We start from the raw sequence: 20,523 nt of genomic DNA, 5'->3' as shown, positions 1-20,523 counted from the left end.
TGGGAACCTACTGAGCTTTGGCTTTCTCCAGTCAATTCCTGAACCAAGTTACAAACAGAAGTCTCTTAACCTCTGATGAGTTACTTCTGCATTCTACAGTTTGATTGATGGCTTTGGGGAGGGAGTGGGCAAGAGGACAAGGGGAGGACGAAAAGAAACGGGAGGCTGCTGGTTTTCACATCTAGGAGCATTTACCCCGTAGCTACATGAGAGTTTACCCCTTAAACCAATGGAGCTGCCACATCATACTGCCAATACTGAGAGTACAGTGCAGGGCTGCCATGCTTTACTGCTACTGCACACTAGGAAAACATTGCCATTGAGCCCTGTTGACAACGCAGCACGGGACTCAAAGACATGAGTTCAAGCCTCCGAACGCAGGAGCATGTAACAGTCATCTCACGCTCTGCTGAGCCAAACCACAACAAAAACATTTTTAATCACTGTACTGTGTAATTGTCAAGGCTAATTCAGGTCTTGACTATCACATGATGTCACAAGTCTCCAGATTATAGGAGAGAAGCAACTGAACCAGCTAGCTGATCGTCTTCATCCTCTATATAGGCATTGCAATTAGGAGCTGCAGCACAGACAGCAGCTTACAGTAATTTGAAAGTCTGTTCCCTGCTTTGGATAGAAAGGCCATCATAACAGTTCTATCCCAATTAATATAGTAGCTTCTAATTACATACATACATGTGTGTGCACATATATATTTATTTGTTTAGCAAAAAAGGGCAAAAGGGGGAAGTGTATGTGGCAGTAAGCTATCACAGAATCGTCTAGGTTGGAAGAGACCTCCAAGATCATCTAGTCCAACACCTCTGTCCTAACACTAACAAGTCCTACACTAAACCATATCACTAAGGGCTACTATGATACGAAGCTTTTACCCTGCCAATCTCCGAAGGGCCAGCCATCAGATGGAAGCTTCTAGGCAGCAGCTGAACAAACTGGGAAGAATTTTCTGAGTAATAGCCTAGGAATTACTGGCTGTTTACACCAACTTCTACCTTAACAACAGTTACTTCAGTTGCACAACACTTGTCATATTGCTATCTTTTTGTAATGAAGACAGCTCCATGAAAAGCCTTGCAGGGCAACTAACCAATCCTCTTGGAAAGTCTCTGGATAATTCTCCAACACAGGAGTCCACATCACACACTGGTACCTATTGATAGCCAAGAGGTAAAAGAGAACATGGCAAACACTGGGGGAGATGGACTACAGGAACACACAAATACATAGCAGAGGGCTAAAAAACTTAAGCGTTCTGTTCTTGAAGGTAGGTTTCCCAAACCCTATTCATGAAGGTAGGTTCCTGAAAACCTGCTGGCATACTTTGCAACGTTATGAACTGTTCATCCATGTCATCTTCTAGGACACTTCCCTATAGTGTAATACATCTTCCTGCTAAAAAAGGGTACCTGGGCCTCTAAGATTATGTCCAGTACCGCAAAGCAAATAAGCTTACTGCAGCCTTGCAATCTTATCTTGACTTCTGGCAACTCAAACAGACCAAAACTCATCAGTTTTCCCATCATTTTAGTTCAATGAGGAAAGTCAGCCATAGCTACACCGAGCCCACTGTCCAAAAACACCCCCTTGCCACCTCCGGTGTTTGCAAGACAAAGTCCTACCAGTCCCTCAAGACTTCAGCTTCCACCTCACTTCTGTTCACAAACTTTAACAGACCTACCACTTTGGAGACAACGCAGAACACATACAGATTTCTAAAGACTTTTCATAAAAATTGTACGCTTCTGCATTTTTCTTTAAACTCTTCTGGCAAGGAACAGCATACTCCAGCTGCTCTAAACATCGCTATAAATACTTGGAAGTTTCTAAATAGGTCCTGCTCTTTAATATTGCTTCTCCTCTGTTTAGAAGCCTATAAAAAGTGTTCTGTTCAAAAATAACTCCTACCCCATTGGTTGTTTATACTTACTTTAATATAACAAGAGCAAAGTTCCTGGTAAACATCACAAAAAAATCAAAGTTGACTGATTTATAACTTGCATTTTTTTTCCTAATACTGTTTGATACTGAAAAAAAAGGACTCATGTTAATTTAGGCAGACAAAAAAAGCCTCAATGCACTTCTTTGGCCACTATTAAGTTACTGCTTCTCATTTGTACCATACAGACCTCTTAAGGAAACCAGGCTCACTAGCACCTGATCTAGTTTACACTGAGTTAAGCTAATACCACAGGGAAGGAGTTAAGTAGCATTGGTGGGACAAAAATTCTGGAGACTATGATCAAAGGGGTCTCTGCCTTCACCGTTCACATGAAGCACTATAAAATTAAACTGCTCAATTCTGTTTCTCAAGGCCTTTAATAGAGAAAATACTGCGGTTCCACCCACAGTAAACGCGTAAAGCAAATACAAGCCCCTGGAACAACCCAACCACCACCAATATCTTTGTCGGTGTTTACCAATTTTACGTTACTATGTAAGAGATTTTCTATGGCAACCACCATTTCTATGCAACAAGAGAAATGCATTTACTCTTATGTTGGGTTTTAAGAGCGCTTATCTAACAAGTCGAATAGAAAGCGTAAGGCATAGTTAGAGGCTATAAACAGTTAAAACAAAATCAGCCTTAGGTAGATACTGAAAATGTACATATTGCGTACGATGTACCTATGCTTGGAAGAGGTTTAGCTGCAAGGCTGTAAAGCAGGAAAACTTTGGTGCAAAAACTTGCTTAATGATTTCCTTTTACCTTGTGGGTTGATACTCTGTGCTGAGCAATTACAGTTAGTTTTTCTAGGAGCCCTCGTAATCTCTCCTGTGTAGCATGGGAGATCAAGTTCACAACATCAGAGTTAAGTTCCATAATGTCATGCCTTTTACCTGTGGAAGCAGAGAAAATCCATTACGTGTTTTAGTAGTAGCTGATAATTGAAATAATTAGCACAGCAGGTATTCTGTTCCCCCTGGAAGTCATACCCATTATGAATAAAGGTTTGGAGATTATGATTTTCCTGGTAAAGTCACAACTTCAAAGATCTTAGACATTACATTAATAAAACTTAGCCCGGAGCTTCAGAAAATATAGACATTGTTTCACTTAGCCTCTAGAATCACTCTCCTTGCAAGGTCATTTATAGGACAAAGTTAATAAGAACACAAATCAAGCTTCGTGTTCGGGGATGGGGAGAAGTGGTAGCTGTAGAAATTAGTGCCATATTCTGTTAATTTCAGTAATTAAAAAAATAGAGAATTACATTTTGCCCCGCTTGACACCGTGCTTGTTAACAACTCATGACATTTATTCAATGAATAGGGATATTTTTCGCAGCGCTCTCCGGGTGTGCAAGACTCAGCCCTCCTCTCGCCTACCTCGACCAACCGGGCACATGGCAGACTGATCCAAGGTGGCAACTTGGAAAATACCAATCTGATCCCATCGGGGTCATCAAGCCATCGCCTCCAACCCATTCTCTGGCTGCCACTGCCCTCCCTGCTGCTGGACGGGTCCTAGAGCGAGGTGTCACCTTCACAACCTTCCTGCAGGCTGCTGATGGTGAAGTTCCTGTGCTTGACACGGTCGGCCACTCAACACAGCTCCACCAGTGTACCTGGACAGTGCTGACTTCTCCCTTACGGGCGAGGCAGGCAGCTGTTCCACACACTTTATACGCAGCACCCATCAAAAGCTCTTTTGCTTGCCCCTCACCGCATTTACAGTGGCTGTAAGACTTTATGATGCAATGTATAGCATGCATTCAAAATCCATTTTGGTATTTATTGCCAAGTCAAGTGTTAAGAATGGATAAACAGTACACTGTAAAAAACTAATCACCTATTTCATTTGCCTTTATTATACATTTTTAGTTGGCGCAGCAATCTCACCAGACAGGGAAAATCTACAATGTTTTTCCAGATAAAATCAAAATGCTCTCTCTGTTTGATCTCAGCTGGTAAATATTAGGCTGTGCTTTAGCTGAATGCAAAGCTCATTTTGCTCAAGCATCTTTCAACACTTCCTCTGTAATTCACCACTAGACAATCAGGATACCTGAAACTTGAAACACCACTTTAAGAACAAGATTAAGCCTCCCCAAACCTCAAGACCACCCTTCCACACGCAATTATTGAACAGAAGAGGGCTCTCCATTCAGGAACAGAAGCATTTGTTTTCTAAATTGGTGCACTCCCTGACAGTGTTTGTCTCCTTGCCATCAAAACATTTTTTCAATAATAACAACTCACGTCATAAATGTGGAACAGCTATCATGCAAGCCTTAAAAGAGCTATGCCGGTATTTTCCATCTTTAAATAAATTGTCCAAACACCACAAAACAGCTATTCTAGAAGTACTTTCTCCTTCCACTTTTTAAGAGCTCCGTTTTTCCTTATACCTGTCTCCCATGGGCGATTGGGTTGACCATCTACCAAACTTTGAAATAAGCTTCTAAGGACCAGGTCCAACACGTCTTTTCCCCTTTCAACTAGTGAGGGGGCACTGACCCCACTGAACCATGCCCTGCACGGCCCAGATGGCACATCTATCAGGCTAACTAGTGTGGGGTGTACAGAGGCAGCAGGTTGCATTTGCAAGTTACATACTCCTCACAAGCTAGCTGCTTTCCTTGGACTAGGAACAAGCTGCATGTAGAAACAGGAGGACTTTGTGATCGTGTGATTAGATCACTGCACCAGAATTAGGGCTGCACACGTGAACAGCAGGCTTTCTTGTATGCTCAGCTGTGAGCTCACTGTTGCAGTATGGCAGCGCACTACAGTGTAAACACGAGCAGAGCATTGAGCAACACCCACCCAGCTTACTGTAGATGGCAACGTGATGCTGTACCAGTGCACACTCCCTGCTCAGACATAACACACCTTGCCAAGCAACAGTTATAATTTTGCTCAGAAACTAATGGCTGAAGCAACACATACAAAAAACCCACCTTCCTATTACATTTTAGGCCCAGGCATTCAACATGCATTCAACATACATTCCATGGTAGTATTCACTGATACAGACAGATACCTTTAACATCTCTTTTGTATAAAATCAATGGAAGACTCTTCCACAGGGGGATTCATAAACAAAAGTCTGCCCTGTGCATATTGGCAGCACAACGTTTCTTTCTAACCACATGGGCAGGATGTGCGACATTGGGCAATAGAGTACATATACCCAAACAGGCTGAGGAATGCAAAAGCTGTTAAAAAAGTTAAAAAATTTAATACACCCAATTAGGAGCTGCGGGAATAGAAAAGCACACTTCAGTGTTCAAAATTAACATCTCTTGGTTTTTTTTTGTGTTCCAATAAGTGTAAAAGTAGTCAAGTTGCTCACTTCACAGAATTATTACATGTAGAAGTGGCACCAGCTTCTTTTTCCCCTACTGGGCTTCAGACTACTTCCACGTAAAAATTTAAAGCATATTTCTTGACTAGAAGGGGAAGTAAAAACTTGGTATAGTTTGGTAGGAACACATGAATGGCGATAGCAGATCTTGGAGTACCAGCTCCTTCTTCAAAGATCACAGGCTGGATGATGAAAGATGCAAGAATACAACTCTATATCCGTACACAGTAGTTACACGTTTTGTTCTCACCAATGTTCAAGATCTTCTTTTGAAGTGCTTCTGAAGAGAGAAAAGGTTCATCTGCACAAGAGCGGATCACTGTACCAATGAGTTCAGAATTTGTTGCCAGAATGCACGCGCTCTCCTCACTCAGGTTGACCCCAGCCATAGAAGTCACATCATTTATGTCATCTTCATCTCTACCAAAGAGAAAATTATCATTTTACGCTTCATTCAGAATGCATACAAAGACAAACCTCTTCTATCATCAAACAGCCATGTTCACATATTTTGGAGGCTACCTCTACACAATACACTTGTGGTATGGGAGTGGACAGGGAAAGACAAGTCCTAAAAAGCTTTCACAATTCTCTCAAGTACCTCAAACATTAGCTTAATCAATGCCTCAGTTGCGAGGTATGCAAATTCTTAACAATAAACTTTTGAACAATCTTGGAAACAATGGGCTGAGGTAAACCTGGGTTAGAAATCCCCACAAGCCTCCCCACCTCCACCACTGATCTTCTAGCAGGGGAATTTATTAGCAGTGGTATTCAGAAGACAACAAAGTCAAAGTTACTGTTGGAGTCACAAAGTTAAAGTCACAAGTAAACTGAAAATTGTTCTAAAAATCCAATTCACTGGGCAGAACCAAGTGTAGAACAAAGTTGAATATTGCCTCATTAAACCACAAACAAGTCTATTTTCTAACATTGCCTATCTCTAGCAATGCCTATCCTATGAACTGAAGTTTACAGCAGAAGCATATTAGAAGAAACGTGACTAACTTTTCTTTCAGTGAGTTCCCTTAAAAAACAAGGCAAATATTTCTTGTCTGTACACTACAACCAACCCAGACCCCGCTCTTTGAATCGGTCGTGTCGTACAACACTCCTGTACATAGCAGGGAAGATGCTGTGCTTCTGCAGAACAGTGGCAGAGGTCTAATTCTCAACATTCCTTCACGAGCTAGATTCTGTTGTGGCAGCTTTGGACTACATGCTCAAAATAAAAATCCAAGTCTGGCATAGTTTGGACTAACAGTAACAGCTAGCTACCACCATTGCAAACCTCATGTTGAGCAAATAGTTCATGTGTCTCAGCTTCTTTTATTTATTTAACATCACTTAAGTTAGAATACTTAATAAAACTTGTATGGGAAGTTCTTGGAGGAGTTTTGTAATGAAACAGTGAGTTATTTTCAGAAAAGCTTAGATCACCAAGAGAAAGCCTTTTTGCTTAGTAAAGCAACAGAGGTCCTCCTGTTGGCTTCAAGGGTTTAGGACCGATCCATAATAGAAGTCTGCAGTATTAGTACAGACAAGTGGAAGCACTCAATCTGAAAGTATTTTGATCTGGACTAAAAAAAAAGTCTTTGTAAAGGTGTTCTCCGGCAAGGTTCAACTGCAGGAATCACTGTATGGCCTAAATAACTCTTGAACGAGGGGCAGGTCAGAAACTTCCCATTCTCAGGTTAAATGGGATCTCTTGGAGGCCGTTTCCTGACTATCATTAGGAAGAAGCTAAAGTTATTGGAAAATGGCTTGGGCTTGAGTGATGCTCAAAAGACACAAAAAAGCATTGTGGTTTTTTTTTGTTTGTTTTTGTTTTTTCCTCTCTCCTCCTTAAGCTATAGACGGATTTTCTCCTTCAGACTTCAGTAGGTTTTCATGGTGCAAGACTTAGGTCCCGTAACATTTTGAAAAGGAGTCTGGCTAGGAAAGGAATCCAGCCTCTCCCTACCCCCTCCTACCTTTCATTTGTGTACTCTCACACTAGGCAGCTTCTATACAATTTGCTTAGGGGAGAAGGAGACCCAATGGATTCTCAAACTAGCTTCATTCATTACGTCTAACTAGACATAGCTTCCTGAGTACGCTTGTGCCCCAGATTTATCACATTAAGAAAAGCACTAAATCCCAGGACTGTCAGGACAGTTGTATGATCACCCGTACAACTTAAAGCTAAAGTCACCACTGTCAGAACAGTTTCCCCACCATCTAACCTCTACAAAACTAGCAACTGAACCATTCCAAGAGTATAGCCGTACTCTTATCAGCTTCAGTTCTCTAAAACCATCCTTTGTCGAGCTACTATTTTCTTTCATCTTTCCGATCACAGCCTCTCATGGGAGTGCACACATGACAACTTATACGTAAGCACACGTCTCTGCCTGTACTGGTTTTGAAGACCAATTCCAACTTCTTCACTGCTGGACATAAGACTGCATTAAGTCACCAAGTCACTAGCCTTGACGAAAGATTAATTTGCACATGGGTAAACACTGCTGCACTTATTTTACTTAGCCCAAAGAACCTATCCCTAAATTTCCTTAGCAGTAGTGCTTACTACAGATTAACATAACTTTCAAAAGACATGTGAAGTTTGCACTCTTTACTATTATTTTGTCCATACTACTTGAACAAATCTCAATCATTGTAAGTATCGCATTATGTATGTAGAGTAAGCTATTAAAATCATTTTATTCAAGTGATAAATTAAAAATACTCCAGGTGTTTTGGCTGGATACAGACTTGCTTTCATTTTCAGCAAAGCCTCCACAAAGTCCCTCTTTTGCACTACAGCCATTAATACTTTTTGCATCTGATCATATCACACCCAGAAACCAACAAGAAACGCTCTCCTAGCTGTTACAGGTCTCCAGCAATTGAAGTTGTCAGTACAAAGGGAAAAACAGAATGCACAGTTCTCTATGTTACGCTGTACGGAGTCAGATTTGACATGCAAATTGAATATTCAACTGGAAAAAGAAGCCCAAGCAATACAGATGTGCCTCGTATCTACGAATTTGGCTGCAGTGGCTGAAAAGCGAGTCTGTGGCACCCTCTGGTGTTTGAACAATGCACGTTTTCTTCTCGACCCATCTTCTATTTACTTCATTTTAATCAAAAGCAAAAGTGGTAAAACTACAAAGGTATGCTTAACCCAAAACTCCATGCATTGTCACAAACAATGACACGGGACAGAACAATCCCAGCAGAGTGTGAGCCACCAGAGCTCCGCTCATTAGCGCCACAGGGCAGGAAGCACAGCTGCCCAGATGTTCTCCGCTGCTGTTTCACTCCTGCTTGTCTAGTAGTCGAGATTTCTGGCACCTCCCAGATTAAATGCAAAAATGAGTTGTACGTACTTTTGAAAAAAAGTATTAAACATAATAGATTTAAGTCTTAAGTATTATATTATTAAGTATTGTAAGTAATACGTAAGTATTTTAAGATGCAAATGTGTGTCTTACTTTTTCCAGGGTGCTCTGGCATACACTTTACAGAGGTATGTAAAGCCATTTATAGAACTCTTGATGCTTTTAAAGCAGACTGCCCTTTACAGTGCATGTCTTCTGACAACCGAGTGCCAGCAACGCACAAACTTAGCTGTTACGTTCCCATTTCAGAGAGGATTCTTTTTAACTGGAACAAGAAAATCACCCTTTTTCCTGTTACTTATCTCTACCAACACCAAGAAAAAAACAACAACATTAAAGAGCAAACAAGGTCAAATTGCATTAAGTAGAGTTTGGCAAGTATTATATTCCCAAATCCTAACCTAACTTACGCACACAATGGCAAAGGGATTCAGGACTGACGATACATTGCAGTGAGAGGCCATAGTTGTACGTGGACACAAAATCACATCAGTTACGAAGACATGCTCTCTGCCCATAACAAACCTCATCACAAAACCTGAAAGGGAGCCATGGTGTTCTCTGCCTCAAACATGATCAGCTAGTTGATGGATCATAGGTCACAAAGAATAGCTTTGGTGGGAATATTAAAAGTCGGGACAGAAGAGAGCAAAACACTTCACAGTTTACTGGGGAATGTCTATTGCCCAGGCCAGAATAACGCTATGTGGAGCTAGACCTCTTTGGTCACACTGGTAAGTGGTAGCATCAGGAATGTATCCAAAGAGAAATTCTTCAGAGACTAGAGACTTACTAAAAAAAATGTTAGGTAAGCTAGAGATTTCACATCTGAATTCTCATGGACTTGAGCTACTTTGAAATTCATAGTCCAAAATTAGGAACAGAAATATATTTTGGATCACACTGTAGAAGCAGAGTTTTTCCTAAATAACTCTCTAAAAACTTAAGTCAAGGAAAGAACATCAAGAAGCTCAAGTCAAACTTTTTCATCCAAGGCAGTTGATATATTCTGACCGGAAGAGCACAGTAAAATCTTGTTTCTAGGGAGGTGTTTTTTTTTTTTTTTTTAAATGATGATATTTTTATAAAGTAGCTTGGCTTGTTTGTTTTTAAAGGGATGTGTATTTTTCCCCCCAAACATCACTACACAAAATTACATCCCAACTTTTATTCTGAAGCATAGCTCATAAGAGCTTGAGGGAGCTAAACAGAGCAATTGTTTTAACATCAGCTTTTTCTTTCCTTTTCTGACTACCAATGTTTTCAGTATTTTGTATGCACTGTATGTTACTATAAATAACAACAGGTGTCTGTATCTGTGTACACCAAACTGTAGCTTTCAAAAGATTAGAAGTCAATTGGTCGACAAGAAATAGGTATCATATCTGCTTTTACCCCTGGAAGACTAACTTCAAGCTTGCCTTAACGTCTTAAGGTCAATAACGCATACTTACGACAGTTTGCACTTCCACCCCAACATCAGATTTTAGAGCTACAGAAATCATTTCTCCTTTTGAAAAGTGAATCAGAACTAACAGCTGTAAGTATTCTTCTAATCTGAAAGCCTAGAGAATATGCCAGAAGCCACAATTAGAGATGTAGTCAAAGACTTGCACCTCTACATACAGAATTGAGCTTGTAAGAAGAGCTAATAAAAGATATTGTAATACAGCACACAGCTTTAAACAGGTTACCAGCCAGCCCAAATTACAGCTCAATGCTATCTGGCTGTCTGTTAAAAGCAGATGTTTTATCTGATTTAATCCTGCGGAGAGCTTTTAATACAAGGTAACTTTACATTAGTTAATAGTATTCACAGGATCAAGATCAATATGCCTCCTCCACAAGTGAAAAACTGATACATATTGATGCACACTGTTTGTATAATTACATTCGTGTAAAATAACATGATGAAAACCCTAACTCATCAGGACAGTTTTCCTATACTAAGAATAATTAAGATCTGCTATGAGGTCACAGTTTTTAGATCCCCCTTGCCAATTCATACTATGCACCAATCCTAAGTCTCTAAAGAAAGCTGCTTTTCTCTGGGCTCTGTTCCCACCTCTACATGCGCTGTCTGTTTCTTTTGTTCCTTCCTACAGGAAACTATATTGTTCATTTTTACCTGAAGGATGTTGTTCCATTCTCTTTTATTTTAGTTTTCTGAACAGGAGATGCTTGAAGCGACAGAATTTTATTTCCTGGCAGGGTAACTTGTTTCAGAATGGAACCTAAAACAAAACAAAGAACATGCCATAATAGAAAGCAAAATGCTCAGGCAACTGTTTAATCAGTTCATATGTCTAACAAAGGCTACTGCAGACTCAGTAACAACTAATTAGGTCCAACTGAAAACCAGACACTCTAGAGTACTACATTCTACATGTTCCATATACCCTCCTCTGTGCTGATCAGCAGGTTTTAGCGAGAACTGGCTGGCTGATACAAAAGTTACATTATGCATCAACCTGGACCTGTTGAAGGAAGAAGTGACATGACACTGAGTGACATGACATCTGTACCACAAACACCCAGTAAAGATTTACAATCTATCATACTGAAACGTTTTTTCTCTTGACAGACAGCCACCTTCCTACAATCTACCAACAGCCTGTACTGATTTCTGCACCTCAGCAGTCCTCTCCTTTCTCCATTACAGAGGTTCCACCATACCTGTAGGAAATTGGTTGGTCTGAACAAGCGTATTCAGCGGCATCCTCTTCTCAGCAGATGTCTGGAGAGTCAGCGTTGAGGGCTGTGGGAGTGTGGATACTTGCTTTACAATGGCTCCTGATGGTTGCTGGACTACCTGCAAGTGGAATATCCAATATCAAGAGTGAGAAGAGCTAAATATACAGAGAAGTAAATAGTATCAACATGTTCATTCAGCCAGAAGTGCTGCAGGGCAGGCATGCATGTCTAGCTTTCAGTTTATAACAAACAGCATGCTCAAAAAAAAAAAAATCAACCATCACTTCTTTTGACTTTAATGCCAAGAAACAAAATCTTAGCAACTGGTGGCGAGCATAATGCTCCAGCTCATTCAGCAAGCTCTAACAGACATTTCACCCCTACTCTCTATTTATAGCTATATCAGAAAGTTTTCACTGAATACTACACAATCTGTTACACTAAGAGACTTTCCTCTCTAGGCCTTGTTTAACAGACTGCCAATTGAATATTGTGTCTGCCTGCCAACAAGTTCAAAAGAGTAGGTATCACATACATCTAGTTTAAAGAAAAATAAAATAAAAAAAGAAACAGCTAAAAGTCTTGCAATAAATTCTTTTCCTGTCATGAGGAATACACCCTATGAAGTTACTAATGCATTTTTGGAGCTGCAAGGTCAATTGTAAATTGAGATGCTGAGCTTCAAAGTGTTAAGCAAAAGTACACTTGAACATACCAGTCAGAGGGCACACGAAGTGCTAACCAGCAGCACCTACACTGAGCAGAGCCTCTATACAAAAACAGTGGTACACTGCTAAAGGGTGAAAAGGAAGAGGGTCGATAGTTTTGTTTAAAGAGGTAGTTGAAAGAAACAAAACCAGACAGCAGGGTGTCATCACAACACAGACCTACAGGCACAGCCTATAAAGACAGATTCTTCCTCTTTGGGGACAGCCATTAAAATGCAGGAAACCAATAAAATTGCAGTATCTCCAAAAGCTTCATGCCCTAAGCCTCCTAGCAAGCAGAACGTGGGCTGCAGCTTCTGATACATCCTTTGCAAAATTCTTGATTACAAGTAGTAGAAAGACTTTTTACCAAAAGCACAAATTTATCAACATCTTCAGATTGAATCCCAGCTGGTTAGGGGCAAAAAGCCAATACAATGAGTTTAAATGGTTGAGGAAACTTTTTCTCTTAAGTCTTTTACTCTAACTTCAGGAAGTCTAAAGAGTTCTTGTACAGTAGTTGTCTAAATAAAGTACACAAGTTTATATTTAAATAATTGGTGTTTACCGTACTTCAGAACTTATTCTATTTCAGGCTGCCTCCTGTTATCTAATTCCAGATTTATCAGTCAACACAATCAGCATAAGAATCACACCTTCACAAGACGATGGGTACTCTGTATTAAGAAGTGAAAATATGCTCCCCCAGTTATTACTGCTTACAGCATCATGGCTTGGCATTGAGGCAGAAATGCAGAACAACTGAGCTGAAGGTGGTGTTCGAAAACCAGACAAAGAACAGACAATTCTCGAGAGGGAAAAAAGCACACACAAGATCCATCTCTCCAAGTTTGTATGCACATGAAAGAACCACAGGAATACAGGCACTGATTGTGGACAGGGTCAAGTCTCACACATACAGCACTTGGTCACGAACAAGTACAGGCACTAACATTTGCTTCTACTGGGGTTTTAACCAAGACACAACTTGATCTTTCTGAAAGATCCAGCTTCCATAGGCTGGAAGTCAAAAAACAACGTTGAGAGCACAATTTGTATGTTCAGGTAAGTACTGAACCAGCAAGCAGCTTGGGCAAATTACTCACAGGATCTGCCAGCATCCATACTGGCATGCACCTAGAGATCCTCCCTACCGCCAGTGAGAATGATGCTTCATCTTCAGCACACAAAAAACTGAAACAGCACAGGAGGAAACGTAAGCATTCAAGATTACTGCGGCAGGCAAAAGAACAAGAGATAGGCAATGTAAAGTCAACAGCCTAGGTGGGAACTGGGAAATAAGTCAAGTAACCGAGGATACTAGATCAACCAGAAACAGAAAGGAAGGGTTGGCAGTAAAGCTGTTTTTCTCTTTGCCATTCTAGCTGCTAGACTTACAAAAGCTGGACATCCTTGGTACTGGCAAAGGGCACAGTCCTAGAAATTTCAACATGGACCTAATGCCCCGAAAAAGTATTACAAAAACAGACCGTATCTATGTGTTACTGTTTCTATTACTTCTTGCTGCTAGCCTGAAGAAGAAAGAAAAGGGACTGTTCCTTCAACCCCCTTAAGCAAGTTCAGAAAGACATCAGCATAAAAAGCAGCAACACTTGAGTAAAAAAGCCCAATGCAACGTCCAGCTGACAGCACGAAAGGCAGCTGCCTGGTGCAGACTTTGAATAGCGTGAATCTGTTCTACCTTCATAAAGCAAAGTTTGGAGATCAGCTGCGAGGTGTTAAAGTACCAGCGTACACCAGAAGTGATACTGCTTTATGAAGGAAGCCCTACGAGCAAAAGCATGCATCGAGGACAAAGCACAGGCTCTTTCCTCCTGCTCTTCATACTAAGCAAAGCTCTAATTCCATAGCAGCGTTATCACCATTACAGACAGCGTCTGGTAATGTAATTTTTCATTTATTATGCTTAATGAGAGACAAAGCAATACTACAGCAAGACACGCTTTATTTCTAAGGTGAAACAACTTTGGAAGCCAATACTCTTAAATGAGTCCATGTTAATAAGGCCACGGGGGGGCACCCCACGGAACATGCAGCTGCCAGGGAAGCCACGGGCAATGCTCACAACACAACACAACCCAGTCCCAACAGCACCCCTGAAGAACAGCCCCCTCGGTGCCCACCATACAGACCCAGAGTTTTGATAACCGTGCCACGAAAAGAAGTGGTCACATGCAGCATCTCTCCCATCACATTTTTCATACAAGACCACTGCAGAGCTGCAATCTTAAGCATCACTGATGGAGCTAGCACATGGAAGCACAGAAGATGCTTGCTTTCCACTCCTCAAGCACAAGAGACAAATTAGGAACGGGCATGCAGAGGGAGTGTGTGGCATCAGACAACCCCGAGGGCTGGAAAGGGAAAAAAATTGCTGGCAGCACTGTACGGACAGATTTGCACAGCTGGCATGTGCTTCCTTTCAGCTGGCAGCTTCTATTTAGGGAGGGGAGGTCCTGCTTCGTTTTCTTGTGTCAGTGGACAGGCCCTCTGTCCTTCTAAAAGGAAAGTCATCAGGGAAGCCCTAGAAGATGCAGCCACTTCTACCAACTTGCTCCTTGTGCTAACAGGTCGCCTGAACAAACACTGAGCTCCTGATAGGGCTGAGCTGCCAGCGGTCAGTTCAGTCCTTCGACTACATCCAAGACCAAAATTAAATAGCTATTCTGAAGAGCAAGGATTTTAATCACTCTGCCTGGGATCCACCCAAATGAGGATAAAAGATGTTTTGCATGCAAGTCAGTGTTTGTAATGCACAGTACAGAAAAGCAGTTTCATTAGGCTGCCACACTGCCGTACTGGAGGAGGCAGAAGTCATTTCTTGAGTTCACCAAAATGATATTCAAGGAGTGCCTTGACTCCACAGTGTAGAGTTAAGCTTCCTCATCTATTTGTACAGATGGTCAGTCTTTCCCCTGGATTACATGGCTCGCTGTGGAGCCAACAAACTGCTCTCCAGCTCTCTTACAACCTAAGCAGCCCTCATTTTCTTCTGGCTGGAAATTCAGATTTAGTCCTTGAAGGCAACAAGGGTAGCAATTCTTTTCCCAATTTGGCTGTAGCAACTACGATCAAAGTTTTAGTGTATATGCAACAGCAGTTGTTTAAAAAACAAAACAACACAACACCAAACCCACTCATAAAAAGAAACCACCCTATACAGTTCAGTGCTTTCAGCAACTCTGAAAAGGTGAAAAGCTGGTAGAATAAGCTGTTTACTTAGAAGAAATTATTATTGTACTACATCCACCTTACATGCTTTGAAAAAAAAGGAAAATGCAAAACACCAGTTGGTCTGAATACTGTGAAATCAAGTCTACACAATAACAAAACTACAAATGGAAATTCACACACTACAATAGCTGTGGAAAGTAAATCTAGCTTCAGAGGAAGTCTCACGTTTTCCCGTTGTTGGAAGGAACAAATCCTTACAAGGAAGTCCTATTCAAGAAGAGTCATCTGCCAAAGGAGATGATTCTCCCAGTATTCTTGAGGTCACTACATGCAGGTAGACACAGCACACTGCTCAGTATCTCAAACATCCATAAACCAAACCTAACTTATTTTACAACGTTGCTCTGCTGGGTATACTGGTGATCCACAGCTTGCTGGCATTTAACATTAGCATTAGTGAGAAATTAACCTGTGCCAAGAAAAAAAGTGTTAACGCATTGCTTTTGAGAGTATTGTTTTAATAGAGCATTTATTCCTTCTGAAATTTGTTAGCTAATGAGGCCTGATAGAAAAAATTGACTTTTTGATGACTTCATAATTATCACGTCTTAGTAAATCTGGAGGTCAGAGCTCTCCTCGAGCTTAATACATTTCAGTTAGCATATCACTACAGATCAAACTACCTATTCCTGCAAAGCATCCAGTGCAGGATCTTTGAAGGAAAGGAGACTGGAACCCCTGGGGGCTAGCTGAGGCACAGCCCTCACAGGGCATCTAATAGTAATTAACGTAAGCATCCCATCATCAATTTCTGTTTCTAACACAGGCATTTCCTGCCTTTTCTTTCACATACCAACCTAGCCCAGCTGCACACACACCAGGAGTCCAGGCACCTTCCCTCGTGTCTCTATCTGGACGTTCAGGCTGGTTGAATGGTGGTCAGCTCATCTTGCAAGAGACATAGCTTACAGGGTGGCTTTAGATTCACCTTTTTGGCAAGCGTGCAACATTTCACAACTATCACAAATGTAACTGGTTAACTCATGACAGGTGGCTTCATATGACAAAAAAACACACCTAAGGTGTGGATTGATATCATCCTGACAAAATGTTAAGAGTCAAAGCAAAAGAAGCTCAGGTACAGAGAAGGAGAGAAATTCATCTTACCAACTGTTTCACTTTTACCACCTGCTGCGTGCCCACCGACTGCGCAACGATGGAGTTTGGCTGGGAGATTTTAATACTGATGGGGGTGCCGATGACTGGTTTCAAAGGCTGGAGAGGGGTTGTTGCTGAGGATGCCACTGCGGAGACGAGCACTGGCTTTACAGGTTGGAGAGAGGACGTTGCTACCGCAGAGGTGAAGACCGGCTTCACAGTTTGGATAGCAGTCAGCCCTGATGTCGCTGTTGTGGTGGTGAGGACTGATGCTGCGGGACGAAGAGAGGCCGTCACCACTGCAGAGGCAGGACCAGGCTTCGCGGTCTGCAGAGAGGCTGTCACCGGTGCACTGGAAAGGACTGGTTTTATAACTGGAGAGGCTGCGACTGTTGCAGAGGCAGACACTGGTTTTATAACGGGAAGAGAATTTGTTGCTACAGCTGAGGTTGCCACCGCTACAGGAGTTGGTGCAGAGGTACAAGTTGAAACAGCTTCTTGGGTTGGAGCTGGCTGCTGCATACACTGCTGGATAAAGCTTTGAGCATTTGGCATTAGTTGCCGTAAGGCAAGCATGCTTTTCTAGAAAACAAGAAGAAAACAACATGGTTATAACACCAGAACAGTCTCCCACAATACTAGATCTCACATTAGCAACTGAGCCTTCTTCCTCAGGTTTTAATTATTTTTTTTTTTTCCAGGAGGCAATAAGCTGGTTATTCCAAAGAAGAGGTTTTGCTACAATTAACGTAGCACAAATGCAAGTACTCTTAAACTGATGAAGGTTTAAGTTAAGAATCACCAACACAGGTTGAGCAAAGATCAAGTCACCACGTCTTCCCTACCTGGAGCAAACCCCATTTATAGGGAAATTTATCCCAAAATCTGTTCTTTTGTTTAGACTGTTTCAATGTGGAACTTACGCACCAGAGTAAGACCAGCTTTAACTATTCTACTATCTCAATTCTTTTTGTTTTGCCAAAAAACTGCTCTCTCATAACAGCTGTGTTTATTCCATTGAGCTCCTCCAGCAGAGAACTACAAATTATCCAATAAAATCAGGAGCAAGCTCTGAAGATGCCTGCACTTGTATACCAATACAGCTGTATCTACACTAGGGGGGGATACCACTTTACTAATGTCTGCATAGCTGCAGCAGCACAGCTTAAGCCAGAGAAGTTCTCTGCAACAGGAGAACATTAGTAAAAGTATCTGGCAACATCTCATTTTTAGTACAGCTATGTTTGAGAAGGTTAATGGACAGAATAATCTTCCAGCCCTCTACAGATTTTCTCCTTGACTATTTACAATCTGTTATGGCTCAGAACCAGGGGAAATCATTTCTGCAGCTACCAGTATATTCTCACAAAACTTTTTTCCCCTGACAGTTTTTGAAGCCTGTAAGAGTCTCCAGCACAGTGCTGTTGCTCTGGGCTTCATATGAAAAGGAACACGCTATCTCACTTGCTAATATATCGAGTGAACAAATTGTTTGTACATCTGGACCTTCCATGGCACTTCTATCTTTAATGTTAGCTTCCCTTTCTTTTAAAAGACTGCTTAGCTTTCCTCATGCTCTTGATGCAGTTTATTCACCAAAAGCATCCATCAGATTTGAAAATAAAGTTGGCTTTACAGTGTTTTTTTTTCCATATTTCCAGTGTTTTTTAGAATTTACTTTTTTTTTTTTAAGTTATTGGAACAGGCAAAACCAAAAACATGCAGCAGCTCTGTCAAAAATCTGAAGCTCAAAAGATAAGAGCCAACTCCACAGAGAATCCTCCCTAAAACTCCACCTTACTAGCTACAAATGTGTTGGCAATGACCCGTATCACATCTCTGCCTAGACTTGAGCCACAGGGACTTCCCCCCCAAACGAGGGCAGCACCAAATAGAAGTGCTGGTTAAGCCAGCTGCCACTGGGCACTCAGCCCTGCCGCAGCCGCCCAGAGCATGTGCCAAGTAAGGCTGGTCTGTACCGACTACACACCCTTCAGGTGTTTCAGAAAAAAGGCAACCACAGCACAAGATGCTTTAAAGGATGGGTAACGCTATGAGGTCAGTTAACTTCGATCCCCGCTGTGCCTTAACAATGATGCTGAAGTTTTCCTGTGTCATTGTTCATCTCGCGTACAGCAAGGATAGAGCATCTTATCATGTGTTACAAGGGTACGGATACTGCCCAGACCAGAAAAGCCTGCGTGATAGCCAGGAGCATGCAGCAGCTCTGCGTGATGCCAGCACAGACCTGACAGAGGCTGACGAACCCAACCTAATGGATGCTCCAGTCCCGTGGAGCTGCTTCAGGGTCTTTGCACCAAACCTACCAATTCTCCATGTTGGGGGACAACTTATAAACTCCGGCAGAGCACTTTCACAATTTCTGCAGCCAAACTTGCCCTGGCAGCTAGCAGAGCTCAAAGACAAGCTTTGCCCATCGTGCTGACCCTGCGTGCACAGCCTGGTCACTCTGCAGCCAGGATGAAACCGTCCACGAGTAGCAGAGCTGCCTGTGCTGCGGTTGTTGCACAGGCTGCTCTAGGAAATAACATCAAAACTCTGAACTGCAATCGGCTGTAATAATGCAGACTGGATTTATTTATTTATTTAGGTTTTTGCATGGGCATTTAAAAAAAACAGGAATTTAGATTTTTTAAAAATGTAACAAATACTGACATACTACATCAAGCCCTGCAGAGGAGACTTCTAGTCTCCTGACAAACTTACTAGCAAAGCACTTAAAGGCTGTCACTGTAACAAAAATATTCATCCCATACTTGAAGAGATTAACACCAGATATCTAAAGCAATAGCAACATTATCAGATGTATTGTTACATGGACTGTCAAATACAAAGAAAGAGGGCAAACTCCAGAAAACCTCTATCACAGCTTTACCACATAACCACCCTTCCTTGATTCTCTGCTATGCCTGTAATGAATGTCAGAGAAAAGTACAGATCTATCAGGTCTAACAACACTGTGTGCACTGCAGTTAAGCAAATATAACCAAGTTTTCACTGGGATTTAGCAGTCGCTATACGACAAAGATGTTCATTTTCGTTTTGACTGTCAATAAATTCCATTCTACTATATGCTTTCAAGAAAAAAGAAAGCATTTTCTTATTTTCATGATTACTTGCTTGAACAGATTAGAGTTATCCCGGGTTACTCTTCCTAAGTGGCAGGAGTCCGTGAGACATTTTCTGGAGAAAGGGGTGGTTTTTACCCTGCCTCCAGTTAACAGAAGCCAGCAGATGAGTGAATATTGAGCGTTATGCAAATTCTTTAAGGTCAAGTACTGCATAAGCTGTGCACAGCCTCTATTGTCACTCTTCTGTATTAGAATTCAAACCAGCTACAGTTTTGCTAAGGAAGTAAAAGGTCATCTTAGCGTAGCTGCTCTACAGTAGATGTACCAGCTTCCCAAAGATTTGTCTCCAGTAGTTACTGGGGAGTAATTATGCTCCAACATGAGAATACAACTGAAGTTAACACCTCTGAAATCCCCCACAAAAATCTCTCCATCTTTCCAAGAGCAGCAGTCAAGTAGGGTTAGGCTAAGCACCATTTCCTCAACAGATCTGGGCAAACAACTACTTGAAAACTCTCTTTTCTGGTCCTCCTTCCCCCATTAAATACCATATATCCACAATCAGACACTTACCTTAAGAAAAGGAACTAAATACGGCTGTGGAGAAGACTTGAGCTCTATGTACAGCTTCTTTGTAAATTCTTCTGGTTCAATTTTTGCTTCCTAAGAGGAAAATATAATTACAACAGTAATTTATAACCGAATCTATCTCCCTCCCTCCCCCCGATATGTGTATTAACAATTCATGGAAGTTTACATTATCACGGTGTTATTCAATTTCAGTATTCTCAAATGCTTTTTTCCTCCTGTATATTTAAAGAACACATTTTAGGATAGAATGATGTTATAATTTAGATACGCTATTTTAAAATTAAATTCCTTTGTTCGACTACAGGCAGTTAATACACTTAAGGATATCTGTTCAAACACCCATTCACTGAAGTGAACTGATAGAAACAAATTTG

General features: G+C 41.4%; 1 protein-coding gene across 3 annotated transcripts in view; it reads right to left on the bottom strand.

The window, feature by feature from the left end:
* The window catches only part of TAF4B (TATA-box binding protein associated factor 4b), a 70,285-nt gene that overhangs the window by 27,010 nt on the left and 22,752 nt on the right, over positions 1-20,523 (bottom strand). For all 3 annotated transcript variants that reach the window (XM_080580554.1, XM_080580556.1, XM_080580555.1), the window contains exons 6-11: positions 20,132-20,221; positions 16,476-17,048; positions 11,389-11,524; positions 10,841-10,946; positions 5,580-5,749; positions 2,729-2,859 (exon numbers count right to left, since the gene is read on the bottom strand). In XM_080580554.1, the coding sequence (XP_080436680.1) occupies positions 2,729-2,859; positions 5,580-5,749; positions 10,841-10,946; positions 11,389-11,524; positions 16,476-17,048; positions 20,132-20,221 (1,206 nt within the window). The remainder of the gene's footprint in view (positions 1-2,728; positions 2,860-5,579; positions 5,750-10,840; positions 10,947-11,388; positions 11,525-16,475; positions 17,049-20,131; positions 20,222-20,523) is intronic.

The sequence above is a fragment of the Anser brachyrhynchus genome (genome assembly GCF_964034855.1).
Source record: "Anser brachyrhynchus genome assembly, chromosome: 2".
NCBI lineage: Eukaryota > Metazoa > Chordata > Aves > Anseriformes > Anatidae > Anser > Anser brachyrhynchus.
The sequence above is the reverse complement of the archived record's forward strand: the minus strand, read 5'-3'. Positions and strand labels throughout refer to the sequence as shown.